General features: G+C 41.2%; 1 protein-coding gene across 2 annotated transcripts in view; it reads right to left on the bottom strand.

Annotated features, from left to right (window-relative positions):
* The window catches only part of Mcu (mitochondrial calcium uniporter), a 156111-nt gene that overhangs the window by 120687 nt on the left and 15151 nt on the right, over positions 1 to 20273 (bottom strand). Inside the window, exon 1 of one of the 2 annotated variants that reach the window (XM_040732002.1) lies at positions 19100 to 19218. The exons of the other annotated variant lie outside the window; for it this stretch is intronic. Within the exon in view, the coding sequence (XP_040587936.1) occupies positions 19100 to 19126 (27 nt within the window). The 5' untranslated portion in view covers positions 19127 to 19218. Of the gene's footprint in view, positions 1 to 19099; positions 19219 to 20273 lie in introns of those variants that run through there. 2 annotated transcript variants of the gene reach the window in all.

The following is a 20273-nucleotide window of genomic DNA, read 5'->3' as shown; positions in this document are numbered from 1 at the left end:
ATTATTTACTTATTTATTTATTTATTTATTTATTTATTTATTGTTGTTATATTTTACACTAAGTAATAGGCTACGTGTTTCTTGGTGGTACACAGGAGGTCTTTGGAGATAGAGTCTCATGCAGCCCAGGCTTACAATGCAGCTGAGGATAACCTTGAACTTCTGATTTTCCTATCTCATTTTCTGCTGGGATTGTAAGCATGCAACACCACACCCAGTTTATGCAAGGCTGGGCACTGAACCCAGGACTAGGCAACCCTGCCAACTGAGCGAATCCTCAGGCCTAAGTTATTTGCGTTGTTACTGTTTTTCAAGTATTATCGTTTATTTGCAAAACAAAAGAGTGTTGCTTTATAACTGCTTTTTATGGAGTAATATATATTCACTATAAAAGCTAAAATTACATACAGACATCCATAACACAAAACAAGTCTTCCGAAGTCCCATTAACTGTGAACGCTTTAAACTCAGAACTGTGTGGTGTTCTATTATTATAAACTCAAATTGTAGGATTCACAAGGTAATATGCATATTCTACACCCCCCCCACGCCTCTGCTGGGAAAGTACTGGTGCTAAAATATTCTAACCATGTACCTCCACATGCCCATCACAGTCTGCTCACATAAATCATGTGACTAGGACCTAAGCATCCAGAAAGACCTCCACTCTCATACCACCTCGGGATCCAATAGTGAGTGGCTACCACCGTCCCATAAAATTATCCTGGTTTTTTTCTCTTAAATACACACATTTTAAATATTTACCCCTAAGATAAAGTGGTACCCAGTCACAGACACAGCGCTGCAGCTGGATCACAGTCCATGCTCAGTACACTATACTTCTGTTAATAGAGCCCGAATCAGGCTGTGGCCTCACCATCAGGGAAGATTATCAGGTATTTTTCATGTTGCAACTGAACTACATTAAATTCATTTACAGGTACACTACTGTGTGAGAAACACATATGCAATTTCACATCAGTGATTTGGACAGCTTCATGAACTCAATCTATCCAGTAATTATTTTCAATCTCTATTTGGAAAATTCAAAACTTAAATAAATATCCTTGCCAACTCCATGTCATGTATTGATTTGCCAACAAAAATCATTAATATTCCATCCTTGTTATTAATAAAAATGCTGCATAGTAAAGCACTACTGGTTATAAAAAGCAACAAAAGTTTGATGCATGATAATGCATCCATGGGTCTTGAACACATTATGCCTTGTAAAAATAGGCCGGAATCAGAAAGACAAATATCGTATGATGCTTCTTACATAAAATACGTAGACTACGCAAGTTCGTAGAGATGGGAAGTGGAGTAAGGTTGGCAAGAGAGGGAGAGGGAGGGAGTTTTTGACAAGTGGAGTTTTTATTGAGGATGTTGGGAACGTTTTGGAAACAGATAGTGGTGATGATGAATTTCTTAGCTGTACTCTTGCAGATGATAAATAGACTGCATATATTTTACCACAATAACTGTTTAATGAAAGAACTTACTGGTACAGACAGCAACTTGGATAAGTCACAAGGTTACCATGCTGAGTGAAAAAAGGCAATCCATTCTCAAAGGTTAGGTGTGGCGCTTTTATGTAACATTGTTAAAATGACAAATCTATAAAAATGGAGATTTGCTGTTGCCAAGGGTCAGAGAAGGAAAGAAATCGGTGTAGTTCTAGAATGGCCAGAGCAGGAGGCTTCAGGTGACAAACTAGTTCTGTATCTTTTTGCTCCCTCCCGTCCCCACCCTGCATTTGAACCCAGGGCCTTGGGGCAAGCCAAGTAAGCACTCCCCTGGGCTCCATACACTGTTCTGTATCTTGACCATGCTGGAAGCAGGGACCTACACCCATGATAAAAATGTGCCTGTACTAAATACATACCCAGATGAGTACAAATAAAAGAGTATTATGTCACAAGCAGAACATCTACACTAATACAATTCATCTGTCTGGTTGTGACATAATACTATGATTTGGCAAACATTGCCATTGGCGGAAGATGGGTTAAGGGCACATGAGATCATGCTACAGTATTTCTTACTGTTGTTTAAATTTATAATCTTCTCAAAACTTTAACTTAGAAAACAAACAAAAAATTATTAGGCCAGGCATGGTGGCTCATACCTTTAATCCCATTACTAAGAGGTAGAGGCAAGCAGATCTCTGTGAGTTTGAGGTCAACCTGGTCTACATAGAGTTTCAGGACAGTCAAAGCTACATACAGACCCTACCCCCAAAACAAACAAAATTATTAAAAATAGTGAATAAAAGACGGCAAAGTGTACTGTCTCACCCGCTGCTACCATTTCTCACGTACTGCTGTTACCATGGTTACTAAAACTACAACTTTTCCTCATTACACATCTCCATCCTTTTATTAAAATTCTTCAGGTTTGTTTAACCAATTATGAGCCTACTTAAGTATAAGAATGCAAGTCTTGCCTATAAAGGAAATTATTAAAATCTTGGTTTAATATTGATACATTAACTTTAAATTTTCAAGTTTCTTAAAAATAACTTACTAGATAATATAATAACTAAAGCTAAAGTACAACATTATCCAGTAGAAATATGTGAGCCACATGCCTAGGCCACTAATAGCCACATTAATAAAAATAAAAGGAGAAGCTGCGGCTGTGGTACAGTGTTACAGTACTTGCCTTGCATATACAAGGACCCCCGGGGGCATTGGTAGTGCACACCTTTAATCCCAGCACTCGGGAGGCAGAGACAGATGGATCTCTGTGAGTTGGAGGCCAGCCTGGTCTACAGAGGGAGTGCCAGGATAGGCTCCAAAGCTACACAGAGAAACCCTGTCTTGAAACCACCCCCCCAAAAGCAAACAACAAAAAAAAGGACCCAAGTTCAATCCCCAGCATCAAAAACACAGACACAATTCTTTATTTTGTTATTTTGTTTTTATTTATTTATTTTGTTTTGAAACAGGCTCTCTCTAAGTAGTCCCGATGGTCCTGGAGCTTGCTATGTAGACCAGGTTGATCTCAAATTCAGAGATCCTCCTGCCTCTGTCTCTCGAGTGCTCAGATAAAATGTGTGTGTGTACATATGCATGCTCAGGTGGGGGTCAGAGGTTGACAATGGATAGCTTCCTCTATTGCACTCCATCTTTTTTTTTTTTTTTTTTTGAGACAGGGTTTCTCATTGAAGCTGGAGTTCTGTTGTGGATGGCTAACCAGCCAGCCCCAGGGATAGGCCCACCTCTGCCCTGCTTGCCCAGCACAGGTATTACAGCAGTGCCCAGCTTAGTACGTGAATACTCAGGTCCTCATGCTTAAACAGCAGTCACTTCACTGGCTGAGCCATCTCTCTAGCCCTGTAAAATGTAACTTTAAAAATAATGTATTGAATCTCCTTAAACAAGCACATTTTACCATAATAAAAAAAAATCCTTCAAAAAAGAAATCCAGGCTTGCTTTATGTGCACTTTATAAAATTAAATTACCAGAAGGGCTTGTTGAGATTGACATGATCCAATTTAAACAATGTAAGATTTCCTGACTCTTTCCCCCTCCCAAAAAAATACATAATTTTGAAGCCTTTTTAAAGGATGGCATCATCAAGTATGGTATCAGACAGGCGCTCTACTCAGTGCCTCGCTTAGCCTTCACAGTCCTAAAGAAGGACTGTACCCATTCTCTTCCATGGGAGAAGACAAGCCTCACGGAGATGAACATGCTGGCCAAGGGCACTCAAAGCAGACAAGGCAGGGCTATGACTTCAAGCACAGTCTCGCGGAAGTCTGTGCTCTTTCCAGCCCTCTCCGCCTTCCCTCCCCCTCCTTACAGCTCTTCTGCTTGTTTTTTTTTTCCAGTTCATATTAATAGACACAAAAGCTCTTATTGAAAGATTACATCCAGATTACAGCCCCTGAGTGTGGAAAAGGCACTCAAAATGGCTATTTTGATCTCCCAGATGCTCTCTCCCATAAGTTAATCAAGTTAATCAGTAGCCTATATTTGCTATGACAAGGAATGAAGCATATGCTAGAGATGTAAATCACTCTCCCGATCTAGTTAAACTAGTTATGAGTTCTTTAAATATCCACATTCCTGTTGAGGGACAGGAAAACAAGCACACAGTCAAGGTAGCACACACAAGGCCTTGCAATACTAGACACATGTGTTCTGTGTATTCCTGATAAGGCACTGTGCTTAGGGGGCGTGCCAGAAACCAGCATCGGGTGCTGGGAAAGGTCAGTCCTCAAACAAACCTGCTCAGACCCCATGGGAACTCTGTAGGCTAAAATCAGCTCACCAGAAAAAAAAATCATCTCACCAGATCTTATTGTACCTGCTCTATATTACAAGGGCTGTCAGTGTCTTCCACTTGTCTGTCTGTGCACATCAATAATCCCCATTTCAACTGTTTTAATTAATCTCTTGGTGATAGCATCCAAATGCTCTGAATGACACTGAAAAGGACACGACTGTCTTCTTTGAAAAAATGATGCTGTAAGTTATCGGTTCAATTAAATTAATGGATGCTAGATTCATAATGAAGTAAAGGATTTTGGAAAGATACCCTTACTCTTCTAATCCAACTTAAAAATGGGCTAAATTTGGGTGCTGCAGAGATGGCTCAGCGTTAAGGGTACTAACTGCTCTTCCAGAGAACCAGGGTTCAATTCCCAGCACCCACACAGAAGCTAACAACCATTTGTAACTCAGTTCCAGGGGGATCTGAAACTTCCTTCTGGCCTCCGTAGGTACTGCATGGATGTTATAAACAGATAAAAGCAGCCATATATATGAAATAAAAATAAATAAATTTAAAAAAACTTTCAAAATTAGGCCAAACTTTTAGACATCTTTTATTGTCCACAAATAGCTGATAAGCACATGAAAGTATGTTCAACATAGTCATTAAAGAAATGCAAATCAAATCCACACTAAAGATCTGGGAGTATAGCTAAGTAGGAGAGCAGATGCTTATTAACAAAGACAAAGTCCTGGATTCCAACAGATGGTGGTGGCGCACTACTTTAGTCCCAGCACTTGGTAGGCAAAGGTAAGCGGATCTCTGTGAGTTCAAGGTCAACCTGGTCTACAAAGTGAGTTCCAGGACAGCCAGGGCCACACAGAGAAACCCTGTCTCAAAAACACTAAAAAACAAAAACGAGAGAGAGAGAGAGAGAGAGAGAGAGAGAGAGAGAGAGAGAGAGAGAGAGAGAGAGAGAGAGAGAGAGAGAGAGAACCACTTATTTTCCAGGAAAGCTAAAACAAAGGCGTATTCAGAGACGATCCAAAAAAATGAGAAAAACAGGCAGGCATTGGTGGCGCACACCTTTAATCCCAGCACTTGGGAGGCAGAGGCAGGTGGATCTCTGTGAGTTCGAGGCCAGCCTGGTCTACAGAGCAAGTTCCAGGACAGCCTCCAAAACAATACAGAGAAACCCTGTCTTGAAAAACCACAAAGAGAGAGAGAGAGAGAGAGAGAGAGACAGAGAGAGAGAGAGAGAGAGAGAGAGAGAGAGAGAGAGAGAGAGAGAGAGAGAGAGAACCACTTATTTTCCAGGAAAGCTAAAACAAAGGCGTATTCAGAGACGATCCAAAAAATGAGAAAAACAGGCAGGCATTGGTGGCGCACACCTTTAATCCCAGCACTTGGGAGGCAGAGGCAGGTGGATCTCTGTGAGTTCGAGGCCAGCCTGGTCTACAGAGCAAGTTCCAGGACAGCCTCCAAAACAATACAGAGAAACCCTGTCTTGAAAAACCACAAAGAGAGAGAGAGAGAGAGAAAGAGAGAGACAGAGAGAGAGAGAGAGAGAGAGAGAGAGAGAGAGAGAGAGAGAGAGAGAGAGAGAGAGAGAAACAGGCTGGAGAAATGGCTCCACAGTTAAAGGCTATTCCAAAGGACCCGTGTCAAATATCTCATGTAACTCTAGCACCAAAGGATCTGAAGCCCTCTTTTGACTTCCTCAGCGCGCGCACACATGTGCGCACACACACACACACACACACTCACTCACATATACACATTCACACACACATATACTCACATACATTCACATACATACACTTTCATACTCACACACACACATACACACACTCACATACATACACTCTCATGCTCACATATACACATATATACAAATATAGATAAAAGAAATTTTAAAAAATTGAAAAGTAACTAAGAAAAATGGGGTTTTGCCAGCACCTAGGTATAAGAGATACTGGAGGTTGACTACTGAAAGTTTCCTGAAACAAACAAAAAAAAAATGGTGATGTTAGAGAGCTCTGTGTATCCTGTGAGAATTAGTCCCCAACAAAGGTGCTGTTAGAGAGAAAAGGAAACAGGGATTATCCTCCTTTGTCACTGGAAGTCAGGACAGTGAGAGCTTCCCGTATCCATTGCCCGGTGCTCACTGACAAGAACACTTAGAGTTAAAACCCTTAATGTGAAGTCATAAAGTAGTGCTTGAGAGGTGACGGCAAAGGAGCAGATACAGACAAGCCTCCCCTACACAGGGAGATCTTGTCTCAATCATAGAAGGAGGTGTCTATATGCAAAGCACTCAAGTGTCATAAAGTGGCACATACTGGAAATACCAGGTATTGCATTTACATGAACCTGGTTGTTTCATGAGTCTTGGGGTAACGCATTCCCAAGTCCAGCTATGGAAGACAAGTATGATTTTCATCCCGACTCTGAAAGCAGAAAATGGGCCGCATCATTTGTTCCCAGACAACACACTTCTGTTGTCCAGTCTCACGGGTGATGCTCTTGGGCTACAGGTAGAAGAACTCAAAAGAGGCTTAACCACGCTGGAAGCACACTGTCTCTGGAATGTCACAAGTAGTGGGCATCAGGGGGTGAATCTCGCGATGCTGCTGCCAGAGTGCTCAGGTTACACCCGGGTTTAACACAGCATGCTTCTCTACTGGAAAGGCAGAAGAGTAAAGAACCATGCTTCAAAGGGAGAGAATAAGGACCAAGACAGGGGAGGCCTAACCCTAGCCCTTTCCTCAACATGACCAGGCCAGCTCGGGATACAAGCCATTCCAGAATCAATGCCAGTTTCCAGAAGAGAACTCCATGTGTAATTCCCTGCAACCTGGGCTCCTCACTCAGTCACTGGCAAGGCTGGAACTGACAACATTAGCTTGTACCAAAGCTCTCTAGCTTCAACTGAAGGCTACAATAAGAAACAGACTTGCAGTGTGCAGTAGGACACATGTGTGATCCCACCACTTGAGAGGTGAAAGCAGCCCGGGCTATACAGTGAGCATGGGGCCAGTCAAGATCCTGTCTCAAAGTATCAAAATAACATCATTTTATATACATATAATATCATATAAATATATACAAAGCAAACAAATAAAAACCCCAAAGAGTCATACCCTGTATAAAGATGCAAAGACAGTCCAAGAAATGCATTATTAGGCAAGTTCATCCTTGTGCAAACATCAAGCCCAAACTAATTAATGAGTGCAATGTCACTATAATGTTGTGGAAACATTATTACATATGAACTTGGTCAGTTACAAAATGCTGTTGCGCCACGTATAACTGAAGTTTGTAAGGCTCACACAAAGGCAGAGAAGTGATACCAATATTTTAAAGAATACTGATCCTGACTATGCAGAACGCACTCGGATGTCTTTGTGTTGCTTTTCGATGACCCTTTAATAGGCTGTGTCCATCAACTTCAAAACAACTGGCTTACCTAATCAGAGATTGCCCCTGAGGGAAGTGTGAAACCATCCTGCTGCTGCATGATGGAGAAAAGGCTTAACGGTTGTTCCACAATGAGCCACTGCACCCACAGTATTGCCCATAGCGCATCCCTGCATAACTCTCTTATTTGATCTTACAAAAGCAGTGCTGGAAAAATTCCAAATGGTAAACACACAATTCAAAGACAGTTTTGACTTCTCATTTTAAAACTTGCATATTTTCTGGAGAAAAGGGTGATGGTGCACACATACAATCTTAGCTACCTAGGAGGCTGAGGTTACAAGACAGTTTCAACAGCTTCATCCAAGGGGTTCAAAGCCATCCTGGGCACACAGTGAGACCTTGTTACCAGGCACCAAAAGCCACATAGCAGTTTTAAAAGCCATCCAAAAAGAAATAGCACAATAGTTCTCAAACAGAAATGTTATTTGGCAATGCCCAAAGCTATTTTGGATTATCACAGCTGAGAGGGGGTATGCTACCTGCACCTGAAGTTACATAGGAGAGGTTTCCAGTCACAAAAGATTAGCTCACTGAGAACAGCAGTGGTGTGAAGGTTGAATACCAGAGTATAACCTCCTACACTTCTGTTAGCTCAACTAAAGTCCAAATGCCATTCTGAAGGATGAGAGTACTAGATAAATCTGGATTGTGTTCTCATTTTAGGAGCCAAGTTTTACAAATGGAAAGCCTTAGCAGGAAACAGGGTCTACTTTATTTAAAGTGTTGACATTCTAGATTCCAAAGGCAAATTCCAGTTGGCATGCTAGCTCAGCAGGAAAAGGTGCTTGCCACCAGGACAGGCCTGGCAATATGGGCCCTACATAGTGGCAGGAGACAACCAACTCCCACAGGTTGTACTTTGACCTCCACATATATACCAACGCATGTACTCACATACACAGACACACACACACACACACACACACACACACACACAAGCTCATCGCATTTGTATGACTGCTTTCTATTATAAAGGGTACCCAAAGACAGTTTTCTAGCCCTTCACTATATAATGCAATTATCCCTTTGTTCATGGTGGTGGTGCTGGGGATCAAACCCATGGCCTCACACATTCTTTGTAAGTGATCTACCACTGAGGTATATCTTCAGGCTAGGCTTCAGGAACTCTCACTCCTGCCTCCACCTCCCTGGTGCTGGGATTCAAGGCATGTGCCATCCCACCCAGTTCAGAATGCAAGCTGGAAAGACTACCAGCTCACCTTTAAGACTGCAGACTTTAGCTATACTGAAACAGTCAGAAGTCCTAGCACAGTTAAGTAACTGCAACCACGATCTTCAAAGCTATCAAGGTAGGTACAAAGAATAGAGTAATTTGTTTCAAGGCTCACGAGAAGGGGACCCTGACATCAGAACAGAAACCTTCGCCCCCTGACTGGACACAGTCTGTCTAATATTTCCTATCTTTGCTAGATCCCTAGTGTTATTCTCCTCCTAACAGCTCACGGATAACCTTAGTCACATCTAACAGCTCACAGAGTTTCAGTTAAACAGACGTACCTTCCTTGCATTCACACTTATATAGTCCTTCTCTACCTGACCTCTCAAGGGAGGAAAACTCAAACTTTTGTAAGAAACATCCCTCCCACGTTACTTCATAACATACTTCTCACTTATAAACTCCAACCACACTGGCCAATCAGATTTTCCTCCAACTGGAAACCCATAGACTATCCAGGCCACCTCCAAGCTGTAGGTCAAGGGCTTTTCACTTGTTCTCTCTGCTGAAATACTGCTCACCTGTATGGATTTCTCCTTGTCATGTAAGTATCAGTTTAATATCAAGCCCTAAGTGAGCCCTTCTGTAACTACTCAAATCTAAATTGATCTTCTAATTATTCTCTACAGCATGAAATTCCCCATGGTTTTTAACTACTTAGTACTTTTAAATAGCCTTTTTATTAGGGGGAAATTCTCATCTTATAAAGCTTGCCTCCCATGATGGAAATCAAAAACTGACTTTCCCAGGCTCTCTCTACAAACAGGAGCAGATATGTGACTATGTCCTGCCAATCAAACATACCCATGTGGGATTTCTGTTAGGAAGCAGATGATATCATGAAGATGGCCATGTGGAATCCAATCTGACTATTTCAGAGCGACATCATCTTTCTTTCAGAAATAAAAACGGCAGCAGTTCTCATGGCTGCAGATCACACTTAGTAAAGACAAGACAAGGGCTAACACTTGTTCCCAAAGCAAAAACAGCAGTGTCTCCATGACTTTTAGTACAGCGGTAGAACTTTGGCACTGTTCCTGGCTAAGTGTATGCCAAGACTGACTCCTTTGTTTCTGTGAACGATCTAATATATATTTTTAAATATTTGTTTCCTGCTTAACCTAAGCAGAGTGGGTTCTGCCATTTGCAAGAACTCTGATTCATCCTTCATACATTTCTTTTTTCACATAGTACAAATGATGAAGTATTTCTTATTAGTTATTTCATTATTGACTGTTTATGCCTGTAAGCACGTATACTTCATAAAGACAGAGATACTGTGTGTGCTGTTCATTTCCATAAGCCCAGTATTTAGAACAGTGCTTTACATACAAGAAGCCCTCAAGGAAACACACACCCCAAAACCTTTCTACTACTATGCAAATACATACCAGTGACAGTTGAGAGAAATTCCAAGTATCAGTGCTATAGGGGTCAAGAGCTAAAAATTTGAATCAATGTGGACTAGAAGTCACCTGGACTATCTATCTATCTATCTATCTATCTATCTATCTATCTATCTATCTAGAATCTTGAAAAGATAGTCTATAATCGGGGTATGAGAAGGAAGAAACGTGACTTCCAAAGGATGAGGAAAAGTTGGCACTGGGAACGAATGTGGCAAACATGGAGAAACATCTGATTAAGGAAAAGAGTGCTGAGCTCAGTATCATAAAGCATGCAAAATGAGCAAGATTCTGAATGGCTCTAACGTCGAGGCCTGGGAATGCTGTATTTGATGATGTCTTAAGAACACTAATCCTCAATGAGTATTTTCATCTGTTCTTTATTCTAGATGTTATCTTCTGTGTAAAACTACAACAGCTACCCACACATTTTCTACAGAGCTTCCTCTCCAAATACTGGCGCTCTATATTTATCTGTTCAAGCTGAGAGACTATAAGGGAAGGAGAATCTTATAATTAATCCTCTTGCAACCAAGCAAATATCCAATTTAAAAATAAAAATCCATTACCAAAATGGCCTTTATTTCTCAAACCCTATCTACAAACTCAAGTATTAAAATTTCCCAACTCTATTTATCTTCTAATCTATTAAAATCTTGCACTGGTTCCAATTATTTAAACTAAAATTCTTAGATGGCATTTTGTGTTAAAATCAGACAGCCATGCTAAAAGCAAAGAGGTGGTCAATTTTATAATAGAACTTTCTAGATAGATTCTTTTAGAAGTACAGAGATCTGAGCTGGAGGTGTATCTAAATTGGTAAAGAGCCTGCTTGACATTCATGAAGCCCTAGGCTCAATCCCAAGTGCTACATAAACCAGGCATGGTAGCTTACCTCCAAACCACCAATTTTTGGAAGGCAGAAGCAGGAGGACCAGAAGTTCAAGGTCATCCTCAGCTACATAACAAATTTAGAGCTAGCTGACTTTAGTATGAGACCCTGTCAAAAAAAAAAAAAAAAAAAAGCAAATCCTGTAACTCCTGTAACTGTAATTATTTTCTGGTCTTAAATGAGCCAGAAGAGATCCCTAGAAAAACTTAGTGATTTGCATAGCACACTCCTGGTTATCTCATTAGGAAAATAAACTATGTAAAGAAATGATTGAGCGCTTCCTACAGTGTTCAGAGTGGCAAAAATGGGTAACAAAATTAGTACAGGGTCAGCTAAATATAAAGCCACAGCAGAAGTGTGGGTATAACTCAGAGATGAGTGCTTGCCAGCATGACTGAAGTCCTGGGCTTTATCCCCAGCACAGGGTTGCAAAGCAGAGGAAGAGGAGGCAGCGGCAGTGGCTCACACAGGAAAAACAAATTTAATTAATTTATGTTGATAAACGCTTTCTCCTAAGTCATAGATCCGAACATCTGGTGACACGTGCTGTTGATCTAGTCAGATAGCAACTCTCACAACTTGTATTTTTAGGGACACGTTCTAAAATTCACCGTGAGCAATAATGAATCCACATGGTTGTCACCCTAATAACGCAGGTACCAGCAGAAGACAGGAAACGTGTGTGCAATGGAAGGGAATTCGTTGGTCAAACGGGATAGTATAGGTTGAGTATCTGAAAAGGATGTTTGAGGCCAAAAATGTCTCAGAATTTAGAATTTTTCAAGTTTTTGCTTATATACAATGAAATTTCTCCAGGATAGGACTCAAGTCTAAACACAAAATCCATTTGTCCCTGAAATTCACACAGTAGAAGAATAAAATTGACTCCTGAAAGTTTTCCTCAGTCTCCCATACATGCATCATGGTGTGTGTGTGTGTGTGTGTGTGTGTGTGTGTGTGTGTGTGTCCCAATTAAACAATCAATAAGAAAATTTCAAAAATAAGGCAGCAACTAGTTATGAGAAGACATAATATTTTAATACCTGTGTCTCTGTACATATATATATATATATATATACATATGCACATGTTCATGCATATGCACATGTGCTTGCATGTATATGAGGCCAAAAGTCAACGTTAAATATCGTCCTTTTTCATTCTCCACCTTATTTTTTGAGACCATCTGTCACTGAACCTGGAGCTCACAAAGTCAGCAAAACTGGCTAGTGAGGGAGCCCTGGGGATCTCCCGATCTCTGTTCCCCATCACTGGGGACTCCAGACTCCTGGCACCACATCCGACTTCTTACGTGGGTACTCTAAATCTGGGCCATCATTCCAATCAAACAAAAGTGCAAATGAGAAGACCCGGGAGGCAGGTGCATGTCTAGCATTTTTGAGGACCAGAAAGGGTCAGGATTGCAGGAAGAGAGTGGGCAAGAGCAAAAAAGACAGCAGAAGGGAGTCTGACTGGAGCCAAATGTTCAGCAGTGGTGCTGGGGAGCAGACTGTCACGCGTTCTGTAACTTCAGTTAGCCAGTGTGGGAGGAGTTATATCAGGCACCAAGGCAAAAGCTGCCAAGTCAGAGGCTCGCCCGGGGAGCTGACTTATCATGACCATTTCTAGGCCACCTAGGCCTTCTACTATGACTAAGACCAGAAGATACAGGAAGACAAAGAAGACCTTTTGCCTAACATTGTCATTCTTAGTTCGGACCACTAGGAAGAAGGGAAGAAAGTAAGGCAACTAATTTGGCAGCTGTTAAAACAACCACCTAGCACTTAGGAGGCAGAGGCAGATGGATCTCTGTGAATTCGAGGCCAGCCTGGTCTACAGAGCTTAGTTCCAGGACAGTCAGGGCTATACAAAGAAACCCCGTCTCAAAAAAACAAACAGAACACAACCTAGGTGGAATGTGTTAGTAGCCTGCCCCAGAGTGCCAGTGCTGGGGCAGCGAGAGGCAGTTAACCTCCACATTGGAAGAGCAGCTCATTACCATCCACAAAGCATCAGTAGCTGATGCTAGCCAGGAATAGCAGCATGAGCCTGTAAACCCAGCCTCTAGAGAGACAAGAGCAAGAAGACTGCTTGTGTCCAGGAGTTCAAAGTTAGCCTGAGTACCTTAATGAGAACCTATCTCAAAAAACAAGTGATGGAGCTGGAGAGATGACTCAGCAGTCCTTCCAGAGGACCCAGGTTCCATTCCAGCAACCGCACGGTCATTCACAATCATCTCTAACTCCAGTCCCAGATCTGATGCCTTCTTCTGACCCCTGTGGATGCCAGGCAAGCACATAGTGCATAGACAAAAAAAAAATTCATACACATAAAATAAAATTTTAAATAACTTTAACAAAAAAAAATCTCTAATTATAACCTCAACATTTCCTTCCCAGTTCTAAATTAAGACCACAAGTCAAAGTGCTTCAAGAAGTTCAAACAAGAGCAAAGCCTTCGATGTTGTGGTGGTGGTCTGACTTTTGTCATGGTGACAAGAATCTGAGAAAAACTGTAAAAGAGTTACGATTTACTCTAAACCTTGGTTTCAGAGGTTCAGTTCATGGTTCTCCATCACTATGAGCCTGGTGCGTGTGATCAGGGCAGCAGGGTGTGTCGTGGAGGAAGCTGCTTACCTCACAGTGACACAGGAGAGTGTGGCTATGCTAGCAGCTTCCTACTTCCCTTTACTCAATTCCCAACGCAGTAGATGGTGCTGCACACATTCCACCCAGGCCTTTGTCTCCTAACTGACGGCCCGCATGCCAGTTGCCTCTACACATGCCCTCACAGACACACCCAGAAACATGCTTTACTAATGAAGGCACCTGTCAGTTCAATCATTGACAATTACAACTAAGCAACACAGAGGCCCATCATATATCTTTAGCTATGGAGGGTTTTCTTATCACTTAAATTGATTGACACATTGATTTATTGAACAGCTATCATACAACAAGGTCAAGAAACTCTATAAAGCCAAGCCCTTTTCTAAAGAGATTTCAACCTAAAGTCTAGGTTAAGTTGTTCATGTAATAAGACACAAGGGCTGGGCATGAGGCTCCATGGAGGAGCGCTTGCAGGCATGCACAAGGCCGGTGTTGGATATCAACATAGGAAAAAAATCACTTCGGTGACTCTCTTGAGAAGCCCATGCCCACTCTTGGCTGTGGGCTTCCTGCTCTTCATTTCTAAGTGCCTCTCTCCATGCTCAAATACCATGAAAACTTCTTCTTAACCAACCCAAAACAAACAATAGAAACAACAGCAAGAGAAACAAAACAATGGAAGTACACAATATGTGAGCATCACATATATAGTAATATTAAAATACAACTGTTAAAATGAGTGTTTAATATGTTAGTACTAACAAATAAGTAATGATGTATAAGTTTTAATGAGTATTTTGTCAGCTAGAGATTAGAGGAAGAAACTATTAGCCATCAGGACTTGAGCTATGTTTGTAAGGATGGAAAGTGGGTTGGTACGAGGGAAGAAAGGAGCTAGGCAGTGGCTCTGCAAAGTGAGAGGGCTAAGAGAAAGGGGGTTAGGATGTAGGGAGTACCCTACTCAAGGCATTCAGAACTTGGGGTGGAACTGGGTGCAATGCATATGAACGGCTGAGGGAGAGGATGGGGAGTTTGCAGCCAGCCTAGAAAACACAGTGACATCTTTTCTTCTTCTAAGGTAGGAGGCAAGGCACAGGGAGACAGATGTTACAACTGTGAAATATGTGAACATGTATTTGAACTCCCAATTCCATCATTCCCTAGCCTGGACAAATTACTAGACACCTCCTGCCCATTTTCCTCCATAATGGCAATCTAGTACCTACTTCAAAAGACTCCTAAGGATAAAAAATATAGTGATAAAAATATTACTACAAAAATTAGTCACTACTTATCAAAACTATTATCATTAAAGATGAAAATAGATTGGAATTCAATTACAGACGGTCATGAACTTCAGGCTAAGGAGAATTTGTATTAAGTTTTATAGGTAGTAGCAAGCCAAAGTTTTGTGTGCAAAATGGGGTAGTAAAGTTCAATGGGTTCGTTTACTTACTTATATTTGTGGTGCTAGAGACGGAAGTCAAGGCCTTGTGCACAGCAAGTAACGTAAAGGAATCTACCCCAGGGCCACTACTGAAGGTTTGTGGGAGCCATAAAATAGACTAATTACAGAGGAAACACTGGGGACCTATGTAGTGGAAGTCCAGATGCATGACGAGAATCTAAACCAGAGGGAGGTACTACTAGCTCAGAAGGCAAGGTAAGTGATGGAGAAAGCTAACTCCATCTAGGATCTAGCTCTTACATGGAAGGGTGAGCTATGAACTAAACACTTAAAAAATTTAAAATGCTAAATCCATGTCACACATATTCTACCACAATTTATTCTTTTTAAATTTGCTTAACATGTATGAGTGCTTTTACCTTCATTCATGTATGTGCCCCATTAGCATGACTGGTGCCTACAGCGGTTAGAAGAGTGCATCAGTTGTGAGCCACCACGTAGGCGCTGGGACCCAAGTTACAACTTGGCTTATCAGCCTTTAATGTATAAGAGCTGAGGAGTACTGTGACTTGGTGACTGACTCTACTTAACTGATCAAGAAGAAAAGATGCTCTCCTCTGAGGGGGCCCCCAAACCGGGAAATACTTAAGAAAGAAAATGGAGGCTATTGACATCACTTTGTCTTCTAATACAGAGAGGAAATAAGATTGCATCACCTCTAGCAATACAGATGCACCCTCCACAGCCCTACAGTCGCACCCCATTTATTCTAAGCTGTAAGGGCAATTCATCCGATTTGTTCTCCACATATCGCTTAAATATTTGCAGTGAAATTCTCGGGTGCTGTTAGAACAGCTAATACTTTTTAAACTCTTCTCACGTTTTCTTTGAAGAATACCACTCACATGGAAAGTCTATGCCCTGCATTGTCTTTCACAGAGTAACGCACTCATGGAGCCAGTACCTACAGGACACACAGAACATGACTAGCATCCCAGAAGCAATTTCACAGTCACAGAAACACTGCTCCAAAGCCTCACAGGATAATCAACGTCTACGTTTTGAAACACACATTTGTTTACCTACTTTTGAAACTGAGGCAAGCAAAACTGTAGAATATTGGTGAGTGGTTCCCGTCACACAACGGTATATTTGTAAGATGCCAAGCTGTTTACACATAGCTTCAGTTTATTCATCCTAAGTACTCTCTCATATTTTCTTGGGCATTTATGTCACAACTTACTTGCCCATGCCATTATTGATAACCACATGGAAAATTCCTACGTGGCCTATTAGTTTAGCATGAACATTTCTGTCCATTTGCTTTGGTGACTATGTGCACACAATTCTAGCTAGTATGCATAAAATCCAAGAGTGGAACTGTGGAACTTCCACACTGTTGGGCTTGAATATACTCAACTTAGGTAAGCAGCTGGAAAACTTGGAAGAAAGAAAATTTGCAAGGCCTTTGAAGCAAAATGTGAGTTAGACTAATGATTCAGAAAAGGTGCTAACTCCCTTCTACAGCTTAGTGGGTAGAGGGGAAGGCTGTGGAAGATGTACCTTCAAGGAAGAGGAGCGCATTGAAGTAGGAGAGCTGGCCCACCCACCAGGTCCTGGGAGGCCATTTACTTCATGGTATTTTCAGCAGCAATGGCAGCACAGGATACTTAACAGAAACAACTCAGGTGTGTGCATTCACCAGGTCCTGGGAGGCCATTTACTTTATGGTATTTTCAGCAGCAATGGCAGCACAGGATACTTAACAGAAATAACTCAGGTGTGTCCATTCTTCAGAGTTGGTGTTGCTAAAAGTTGGAAACAAACTGGTGCCACTGTTACTGAGAAGTGACTTCTTCAGTGTGCTTCAGAGCATCAATGTTGCAACTCAGAACAGTGGCAGTTGGGCCACAAGACTCTACATCAGTTTGTAAACATCTAGAAAATGAAAGTCATTCCAGAACCAGCCTAATTTCCAGGAGACTGTATAACAACTTCTACCTCAACAACCATACTAATAAAAATTCTATTTACTGCTTCCCAGCATACACACACACACATACACACACACACACACACTTACTTCTAAAACATAAAATAGGAAAAAATATAGGGAACCTGAATAAAATATAGACTTTAATAGAGAAAGGTCAAGGCTCATCACAGTAAATGTTCCATAGCCATGTAAGAAGTTAATGAAAAGAAAAGTAGGAGAGAGACTACCCAGGAATTGAGAGATGTATAGATATTTAGATTTGTCTGCAAATATAAAAATTGTACTAAAAAAATGAATTTTAAATGTCTACTTGAAACATCATCTGTGTGTTGTAAAGTACCTGCAGAACTTCTTTCAGGATACACTTTAAGAGCTTTAGACACACACATACCTGTGCACACACATGCACATACACACTTTACACCTATAAGCTTAGGTAAACAGACAAATAAGGGACACATTCTATCTGTGCCAATATTGGGTTTTGTACCTTGCTGTAAGATACGAATAAGCTTTTCTTTTCCATTCCATCTCCTCCAACCTTTCTGACTTTATACTACAGGCATTTAATAATTCATTAAGAAGCAATCCTCTAATAATCTCCAAGCAATAACGAATCAAAGCTCTAAGCACAGCTAACATTCCAAAAAGCACATCTCAGTAGTCTAAAGTCATCAAGACCTTGCTTATATTTCAGGGGTAGAAAGGAAAAGAAGCAGACAGGCTTTCAGGTATGAGGGGAAACTGCCACTAACATGATGGAAGACCCAGGAAAAGGAGCCTGGCCGAAAGTCAAGAGACTTGGCCTCACTCATCTGTACCACTAGTTAGGACCACTCTGTGATGCTTGAACATCTCCAGTACTCAAGATCGTGACTTCAAGTCTATGATCAACTATAGTATCTCTCCTATTCACCAAGAGGTCCTTCATTCTCATTTCTTGCCTGTACAATTATCCTAATTAAAGCTTTTCTCTGCATTATACTAAACATTTAAAGATACTAAAAAAAAAAAATGACACCTTGTCACTGAATGAATGCCTATGTGTACACACACACACACACACACACACACACACACACACACACACACACGGGGGTTGGGGGGGTGAATGAAAGAAAAGATAAAGTTGGAAACTACACTACTACATAAGCTCAGTTTGAAAAGTGCTTGCCTAGCATGCACAAATCCGAGGGTTCTATCCCTAGCACTACATAAAGCAGGTGTGACATCTTATATCTGCAATCTTAGCACTTGGGAGATAGAGGCAGGAGAATCAAAAGTCCAAAGTTATCCTCAGCTACATGGTGTTCAAGGCCAGTCTGAGCTAGAGGAGACCCTGTCTCAAAGCATCTCCCTCAAAAGATAAACACACCACTCCGAGTACTGCAAATATTTACTTGCTGGTCAGCAGCACTTTGACACAGGTCTAGGCTTTCTTGATTTATCCCTAGAAGCTTTGAAATCAGTTGTGGTTCTAGAAACTCCATGTATTTAAAGTTTGGCTCTCCTACAGCTGGAGTGGACCAGCTTCTTATTAAAAAGCCAAGTAATACATATGTTTAGCTTTATGGGATCATATAGTCTCTGTGGTAAAAACAACTCTGTTGTTATACAAGGGGAGATACATAGGGAAATGAATGGATCTGTGTTTAGATAAAACTTTATTTATAAAAACAAGCAGTAGTGCAGGCTATGGTTTGCCAGTCTCCTTCCTAGAGTCACAGTGGGACAGGAAAAGCAACTGGAAAGCCCGATTTTTGCAAAACTACATCACAAGTTCTCACTAAGACCAACTGTTTCATTTGCAGGGAGAAAATGCTTATGAATCAGGCTCTTCACATACCTGTGAATGTTCAAGTTTCCCCTGCATGAACTGGTCACATCACCAATACCTAAAGACAGAGCAGGAAAACACTCTCCCTTATACGGTTGTTATGACATAACGGGATGTGTTACTTTATATAGGCAAAATTTACATGGTGACCTGCAAAAGTAAAATACTAGGTTTTAGAAACTTTAGCAATAAACACAGAAACCCAAGCCTGATTAATATCAACCGTTATTCCTTCCACATGTTAAGCAAATAATTAAGATAAATGCCAAGGTCGTTGGCTTTCCTGGAAGACCTATTGTGTTTTTATGCAACCCAGTTGCTTTAGACCTGCAGACTCCTGATCATCCATAAAACACTAAATTTGCAGATAGCCAGAATAATTACTACTTGACCTAACCATTCTGATTTATTTGGGGATGGGACAAGAGTTGCTCACCAGAGAGAATGTGTGGGCCAAGATCAGCTCTGTCTTCCTTTTGTGTCTATTCTAGCAAAACTATTCCATTCTGTAACAGTCACCTCACTAAGCTGAGTCCCATGTTAGCTAGCAGCTGTTTGGTAGCGGGCTGAAGCAGACCTGGCCCACTGAGATCAAGCAAGTGCCTTTTTAAAAAACTCATTTTAAGAAGTGTCTCTACATGGCTTTGCCAAGTATGCAAAAACCATGCCAAATAGTAAAAAAGGCACTTACTTGACTCCCATAGGCCAGCTCCACACTCTAGCAGCTAAGATGTCACTGGCATGGAACATGGAGAGAGAGGTGGGTATCTTGCCAACCACTGAAGGAATGGCCATGAAAGACCTAAAGGAACAGAGAAAAGTTAGGTCAATGTCAAAAGGTGAAGGCCCTTAACCTGCTAGCATGGCTACTTCAGCCTATAATGCCAAGAGTCTCCGCAGACCTCCTGAGAGCACTCCTGGAATAAGTCCAGATGGATTAGGAGGAACCTTTCAGAGAAATAAAGTATTACTTCATCTATTACCACATGGAAAACTCACACAGATGGGAGAATCAGGAATCTGAAGCACAACCCACAAACTAATACTTTCAGAAACCCTTGCAAAGATGGGGGACTTTTTTCCACTCTATTCTATGCCTCAGAATATAAAAATAAAACAGAGAACTCTAATAAACAATGAAGAAATATGTGTTTCTAATGAAAGTGGATCCTAACAACAAACA

This window comes from Mesocricetus auratus, unplaced genomic scaffold (genome assembly GCF_017639785.1).
Source record: "Mesocricetus auratus isolate SY011 unplaced genomic scaffold, BCM_Maur_2.0 Super-Scaffold_100027, whole genome shotgun sequence".
Taxonomy (NCBI): Eukaryota; Metazoa; Chordata; class Mammalia; order Rodentia; family Cricetidae; genus Mesocricetus; species Mesocricetus auratus.
This window is presented reverse-complemented; position numbering and strand designations above follow the sequence as displayed.